Genomic DNA, 7,480 nt, shown 5'->3' with positions numbered 1-7,480 from the left:
TTGATTAGACCCATTTTGTTTGATTTGTTCCCACCATAGTATTACTGTTCTTGCATCAGTCCCAAAATTCTGAAATTGAGAAATTCAATTCAAACTTAGTGGTGGAGAGTTTTGTTATACCTTTGACCCTATTACTCGTGTCTATTTTTGCAGGCTGCACTGCAGCAGCTGATTTTGTTTTGGCCTTACTTTTCTTTCTTCATGTCAGAAAAGTTCAACCATTTTTATTTGGATTGGACCTGCTTTTAATTATTATAGTTAACACATACAGATATGCTTAGAGTTAGTGGAGTTAAGTTAGTAATGTTTTTCTGATTTTTTAAAGTTAATTTATCTAAAAAGTAAAATAATAATAATAATAAGCAAGGTCTACACATCTTTAAATTTTAATGACTTTATATCACTATATGCACTAAATTAAATTAAAAGCGCATAGTTTTTGCAGTTCCTAAATAAGTTCAATTTAGAAAAACTTCATCCTTTTATTTTGTAGGGTGGACTTGGATGATGAAATGCCTCCTTTTCCTTGATAATAATAATAATATGTCTTCAGTTGCAGTATTGCTGTATCAACTTAATACATTTTCTATTTTATATCAAAACAGTTTTGACTAATAAGAGATACTTGAGAGGCCCAATAATTAGTGAAAGAAGGAAAAAGATTGGTGGCCAGTGGGGCTATGGCCTCAACCTTTGACGAGCTTATTCAAGAGACATGATAATTTTTAAAACTGATATAACTCTATATATGACTTTTATAGAAAATATAAAAAAAAGTCAATTTTAAATCTGTTAGTCTTAGATTCCAAAATAAAATTCCTAACTATTATAATTATTCGAGAGGAGATTCAAGAATAAGAAAAAAAGACATGGGTAAAAAAAAGAATTCAAACCAGGGAGCCAAAGCCAAAAGGTAATTTTGTTTTGGAAATTGGTATAATTTTCTTAAAGAGATATTGATTATTGTCGGTTTAACTTAATTGGTTCAATAGGATATATGATTTATTCGAATCTTTTAGTACTGTTTTGTATGATTAATGAAGGTCTTAGGAAATCAAAGGAAACAATAAAGTGAAACCCCCGAGTGATGGAAGACTGGAAGCTCCTAATGAATGGTTTTTTTACTCGAAAGTCTAATAATCACAAGACCAGTGAACACCGCGAGGGGAAAGGGGAGAAAGGAAGCCACAACACCACAAAATTGGGTGAGTTGCCATTGTATCCAAAGACATTCCAAGTCTAGCTAGGACAGAGCCGAAAGGGCCTCAAAGTTGCTTGGCAACACGCCATTATTCAGTGGCACTACACCTATGGAATCAAACGTCAACATTGCTCCATATAAAATATCTTTGTCACATAACATGGCAAATCAAATCTAAGAAAGACAAAAATTAATTTTTGAAATTGAAAGGATTCATTCGCGTGCCCAAAAATGAGACGCTTGTTTTCATTATTGTAGGGGCTTACAAGTTATAAGCCATGACACCACACGTCTACACCAGTTTACTATTACTTTCTCTTCCAAACATTCTTTGTCCAATAATTGAATACAATACTATAACATAATAACATACACAACACAAGGCCTTTATCTTCTTTTTTTTTTTTTTCTTCTCTTTCTTTAACTGCTTTTGCTTTAATTGGAAGACCAAAAAACTGGAAGAAGAGTGCAGGCATAGGAATAGTGTTAGATCTCACATAACAGTTAACAGTTCACATCCTCTATTCGCTTTGCTGACCAAGGGCAGCTTTGATGAGCTGACCGGGTCGTTTTATGCAGAAGCCTTAAAGCAAAAAAAACTACCTGCCCGTTGCCCCCTTGTCTTGAGCTAAGGTTGTCACTAAAAAAATGTTATTTAATACTACTAATAAAGCTCTTCTATGCTCTCTCTTTTACTGCGCTTTATTCTGTTCAAATTCGATACTTTGTTTTGTTTCCTGTGGTTGCAGAGAACGAGGAGTCTCTCTCTCTATATGCTTGCTGCTGCATTGTCTTGTTCTACTACTTCAGAATCTCTTCTCACTTCCACGCATTAAAGTGTTGTCTCTCTCTCTTTGAGTTGGTGGCGCTTTCTTTCATATTTATCGGAGTTTGCTTCCATGTTCTTACACTTTCTACTATACTAGTGTGGCAAGAGCACATGCAGCACCAGAAGAGGAAAGCAAGCAAAAACACTTAAGGCATTTCGCTCTGTTTTGTTGAGCTTCTCGTGTTTCTCTGGAATTGAGAAACAGAACAGCAAATGAGCCTGGTCTTGTTTCTCAGCTCTGAAACATAGATAGGTAGTGTGGAGATTGGAGAAGGGGTTTCCAAAGCAATGATATTTTGCTCTTTGAAATTCTGAGAAGTTTTGGATATATAAGCATACTTCTAAGCCGCAGAGAAATATCAGAGAGCTTGAGGAGCTGTATGAAGTAGAAGTGTGCAAAAATGAGAGATGAGAATTCCAAGAAAAGCAAGGTTTTGCCAATTTCCTTTAATACAAAGATGAATTCAGTTTCCGTTTTTGTTTTGTTTTTTTTTTTCCTTTTGTTTTTCCAGGGGAATGAAATTCAACATTTTGAGTGTGTTGGTGTTTGCATATTGCAAGCTGTTGACTGTTTGTCTTTCTGTTGCTTGATGAAGCTCTCATGGTCAAAGAAAATGGTCAGAAAGTTCTTTAATATCAAAAGCAAGACTGAGGATTCCCAAGAAAATGGTGTTGCTTATGGAGGTTGGTATCTTGGTTTTCTCCAAAGCTCTTTCTACTAGTGATCACTTTCTAAGGGAGCAACAAGCCTAGAATTAAATCCCATGAGAGATTTGTGATGATAGCACTGTCCAGTCTGATGCCTTAAACAATTTGAGGTTCTAGTTGGGCACCGGAGAAACCGAAGGAAGTAGATTAGTAACATCATTTGGAAAGAAAATTGAAGCCTAGGATCAATCGTCATGCTCTGTCAAATTTAGTTGTTATCTAGTGCAAAAGATTAAGCTATGCAAATACTATATTAGCTTTTCCTGAGGCAAAGATGTCTTTGTCTGAAGTTTTATGTTCTCACCAATTTTGTTTGTGGCTACAATTTCTTGGCATCCAAACAAAGTGCAAGCATACATACTTTGAACTCTGAAATACATGTCCATCAAATCCATTTGTTTTTTTTCTTCCATTTTTTTTCCTGATATAAAATCAGTTACTATAGTTTTTTTTGGTTGATGCATCAACATTGATTTCCTTCTTCAGGAGGTGACACGGAATATAGAGGTAGGAATAGCTTCTCTGAGAGAGAGCCATGCACGATCAAAAAGAGCAAAACAGGTATAGAATTACTCCCATTCCATTTCTTGAACCAAGTCCATTTAAAGATATTGGTGTTGTTTAAAATTCTGACTTTTCGCACAAAATCTTCATTGTAATAAACAGAAAAGTTTGGCAGGAGCGCAGATCAGGTGAGGCGAGCAAGAATGAATCTTGACCATCCTCGAATTATAGATGTGCAGAATTATAGGTATACTGCTTCTCTGATTTTACCTTCTTTATGGGAAAAAAGAGCGTTGTTCAGATTTTCATTAGTGTCCCTTTTCTCTGTAAACAGCATTTTCGTAGCTACATGGAATGTAGCTGGAAGATCCCCACCAAGTACCTTGAATTTAGATGATTGGCTTCATTCTTCACCACCGGCTGATATTTATGTTCTTGGGTAGGAATTGGTACTTGTCAACATTGTCTTCAATCAAAAGTAGCATTAATAGTAACCAGTAACATATTTCTACTTGTCTCTTCCAGATTTCAAGAGATAGTTCCCTTGAATGCTGGTAATATCTTGGGAGCAGAAGACAACGGCCCTGCCAAAAAATGGTTGGCTCTCATCAGAAAGACTTTAAACAATCTTCCTGGCACCAGTGGAAGTAGTGGATGCTATACACCGTCTCCCATACCACAACCAGTTGTAGAGCTAAATGCAGATTTTGAGGGATCAGCCAGGCAGAAGAACTCATCTTTCTTCCATAGGCGATCGTTCCAGACAACTTCTAGTGGTTGGGGAATGGACAATGATCCTTCAGTTGTGCAGCCACGACTAGATCGAAGATACAGTGTCTGTGATAGAGTAATTTTTGGTCACAGGCCAAGTGACTTCGATCCCAGTTTTAGATGGGGTTATAGGCCTAGTGACTATTCCAGGGCAAGTGACTACTCAAGATGGGGTTCATCTGATGATGACAATGGCCTTGGGGATTCACCAAGTACAGTCTTATTTTCACCAATGTCTTGTGGTGGTGCTGGACCTGCCTTTAATGAAGATGGATATGCCATACCAGGACACTCAAGGTACTGCCTTGTTGCAAGTAAGCAAATGGTGGGGATATATCTTACCATATGGGTGAGAAGTGAACTGAAGGATCAGGTTCAAAATATGAAAGTGTCTTGTGTTGGCAGAGGATTGATGGGTTATCTTGGAAATAAGGTGAATTTTTAGTCAGTCTTATTTCCAATTTTTGTTTTTCCTTAGATTAATTCATGGCAACCACGATTGTTACTTGAAATTGGCTTAAATAGAGGAGTTACTTTGGCTTTTATTTGCAGGGATCCATCTCAATTAGTATGTCTGTGCATGAAACTAGCTTTTGCTTTATCTGTAGCCATTTAACCTCAGGACAGAAAGAAGGTGATGAACTAAGAAGAAATTCTGATGTGATGGAGATTCTTAAAAAGACAAGGTTTCCTCGTGTTCAAGGTGTGGACAATGAGAATTCTCCACAGACAATCCTCGAGCATGAGTAAGAATCTGCTCACATTCATCTAAGATTTAATATTTAAAAAAATGTGAAGTGATTTTAGGCCCCCTTGCTAATATATCACCTTCTCCCTGTGTCTTAAGTAGAATGCACACTTCTGTTTCCCTATGATTGTTTTTTCTTTCCATTAACTGAAATTTTGCATTTTCTTAATTTGATTCCATTAATATAGTCGAATTATATGGCTTGGAGATTTGAATTATCGGATTGCACTCTCCTACCGATCTGCTAAGGCACTCGTTGAGATGCAAAACTGGAGAGCATTGTTAGAGAATGACCAAGTATGTCTGCTCACCCTCATAAATAATTCCATGTTTATTGCTTAACTTCAAGTGTATTATCACTGTAAAATAGACATAATGAGTCTCAATTATTGACATTCCTGGCAGTTGAGAATAGAGCAGAAAAGAGGCCGTGCGTTTGTGGGATGGAATGAAGGGAAGATATATTTTCCTCCAACTTACAAGTATTCAACTAATTCAGATAGATATGCTGGAGATGATATGCACCCCAAAGAGAAAAGGAGAACTCCAGCTTGGTAAAATTATCATTTATCACATCACCTACTAGGAATTTAGAAGAAACTCAGTATAAATGCTAAAAGAGGAAGTAAAATGATATGAAGATAAAAAATTAGATGATCTAAAACGAAGCATAAAGCACCATTCATAGTTTATGATTTATTTTTGTCAAGTTGTGCTACTTATGCTGATATGAATTTTTTCTTTCATAGGTGTGACCGAATTTTGTGGTACGGAGAAGGTCTCCATCAGTTATCATATGTCCGCGGAGAATCAAAGTTTTCAGACCACAGACCTGTTTATGGCATATTTTGTGCTGAGGTTGAGTCAACTCATGGCAGATTGAAGAAAACTATGAGTTGTTCTCGTTCCAGAATTGAGGTGGAGGAACTTCTGCCATATTCTGGTGGATACACTGAGCTGAGTTTTTTCTAAAGGAAGAAAGGTTGGATATACGTATCCATTCACATTCAGTTACACTATCTATCCCTTATGCACTTCCACAATCATGCTTGTGTTGTGAGATAGTGGAACTTAGGTATCTGAGTGATTTTTCTTTTTTCTTCTTAAGTTCATACAAATAGATAAAACTAAAAAACACGTGCAGGGCTCTTAGCAAACCTGATCATGCCCCATTGGCCCAAAGGGTGGCCTCAACTTTTTCTTTTTTCTTATTTTCTTGTTGGCTAGACCAAAAGTACTAGATTCCGAAGCTGTAAATGATATATATGGGGTTGAACATAATAGAGTGGAACCTGCTAGTGCAATCAAAACATAGAGTCTAAAAGAATATACTAAAATGATGTTGGGCATTAGGTGTATCTTGCTTTACTAGATATGCAAATTGATTTCATGAATTCGGAAGTCAATACAAACAGAATATGTTCACAGAATAATAATCTGAAAAGTATATATCTCAAATCTTTTTCTGCTTTGAAGTCCTTTGGTTCTTTTCTTATTGTCAATACAATTATTCTTTTCTCCTGAATTAGAAATCTTACATCCACCTATTACTGTTCAGCAATTGGTCCCCCATTACCAAGCTGGAATTACTTTGAAGAAAACTCATTCATGGAGGGAGATAGGGACAACCCATTTCCCACATACCCAAAAAGGTTAATTTTCTTCTCTTTCATGCTTTTCTCTGTGCTGCTTTTGGCCTGCTTCTTTGTCTAATTTTACCTTTACTTTATCTTTGTCAGTTTATAATCTGTAGTTTTGGGCTACAGTCATGCTTTGCCTAACACATGATCAGTACAGTACATCATCATCTTGGTAGCTATTCACATTTTTGCTTCAGTAATGTGCATAGTTTGATACCCAACTAACAAACACACAACCTTCCATTGTCTCAGCCCAATTTGAGTATTAACAGTCCTTCATTGTCATCAGGTACTACATAATTTTTTTATGCATAAAAAATTATTATTAAGCATGTACATCGGTGTTAATTCGTTAAAAATATGCTTATTTATAGTTACCAATGTATGCTTATTAATAATGATCAATGCTTTTTCCTTGTGCAGGAAGTTGATGAATTGAAGACGATTTTTTGATTCAGGATTTTTTAATTATTTTTGGAGAATATTTATGATGACTGAATGAAGGTGGAAGCTTGTCAGAATAATCACTTGGGCACTAACATTTTTTTAATGCGAAGAAATGAGTTTTTATTTATTTATTTTTTTAATCCTGAAAAAAATGAGTGTTTTGATGTATAGTGATTGCCAAAGTAATTGAGAAAAATATGTGAACAAACAAAAAAAGATTGATGTTCATGATAGAATTCCAGGGCCTCTCTTAATCAGTCCATGATTAAAATTATACCGATAAAGGTGGCTTGGTTTTGACATCAAAATTAAATAGTACTACTCTACAACATTCATTCCCGTGGCTCGTCTTTTCACTGATGTGGAACAGTATTAAAGTACAAAACTAAAGAGTGTTTTTGCGGGGTTTGGCAGGAATATTGGGGGTTTTAATCCGGGGTACTATTGAAAGATGCTATTTACATGCCCATCAATTGCTGTTTACTTTTGACTTGGTGGACTTTAGCCACTTTTTTACCTTATACCTGTTTTTATGTATGTGTATCCATTTAGGATCACTAATAAGTTGAAACAACAAATTTCAAAACTAGGGTGTTGGAGAAAAAGACTAATGCTAAATCGTTAGTTGTGTA

The 7,480-nt window shown here is 35.8% G+C and overlaps 1 protein-coding gene across 3 annotated transcripts; it reads left to right on the top strand.

Annotated features, from left to right (window-relative positions):
• Positions 1–1,594: 1,594 nt before the first annotated feature.
• Positions 1,595–7,156, top strand: LOC100810585 (type IV inositol polyphosphate 5-phosphatase 6). 3 transcript variants are annotated; one of them, XM_003556011.5, is made up of 14 exons: positions 1,595–1,834; positions 1,951–2,461; positions 2,627–2,714; positions 3,225–3,299; positions 3,405–3,489; positions 3,577–3,681; positions 3,768–4,446; positions 4,566–4,759; positions 4,950–5,058; positions 5,167–5,315; positions 5,511–5,743; positions 6,320–6,413; positions 6,501–6,690; positions 6,825–7,156. In XM_003556011.5, the coding sequence occupies exons 2-11, from the start codon at positions 2,432–2,434 to the stop codon at positions 5,731–5,733; spliced, it is 1,737 nt and encodes a 578-aa protein (XP_003556059.1). In that variant the 5' UTR covers positions 1,595–1,834; positions 1,951–2,431; the 3' UTR covers positions 5,734–5,743; positions 6,320–6,413; positions 6,501–6,690; positions 6,825–7,156. The 3 variants fall into 3 exon arrangements, with proteins under 3 accessions (XP_003556059.1, XP_040869242.1, XP_040869243.1); XM_041013308.1 differs by having other exon boundaries at positions 5,511–5,836; XM_041013309.1 differs by lacking the exons at positions 1,595–1,834; positions 1,951–2,461 and having other exon boundaries at positions 2,621–2,714; positions 3,418–3,489.
• The last annotated feature ends 324 nt before the right edge of the window (positions 7,157–7,480 follow it).

The sequence above is a fragment of the Glycine max genome, chromosome 20 (assembly GCF_000004515.6).
Source record: "Glycine max cultivar Williams 82 chromosome 20, Glycine_max_v4.0, whole genome shotgun sequence".
Taxonomy (NCBI): domain Eukaryota; kingdom Viridiplantae; phylum Streptophyta; class Magnoliopsida; order Fabales; family Fabaceae; genus Glycine; species Glycine max.
The sequence above is the reverse complement of the archived record's forward strand: the minus strand, read 5'-3'. Positions and strand labels throughout refer to the sequence as shown.

What these genes read in the sequence shown, in the direction of transcription:
- LOC100810585 (XM_003556011.5), top strand. Translation starts at nt 2,432, where the DNA reads ATGAGAGATGAGAATTCCAAGAAAAGCAAG. An exon ending in GATCAAAAAGAGCAAAACAG is followed by an intron (nt 3,300 to 3,404) that starts GTATAGAATTAC and finishes TGTAATAAACAG; the next exon opens with AAAAGTTTGGCAGGAGCGCA. An exon ending in GCTGATATTTATGTTCTTGG is followed by an intron (nt 3,682 to 3,767) that starts GTAGGAATTGGT and finishes TGTCTCTTCCAG; the next exon opens with ATTTCAAGAGATAGTTCCCT.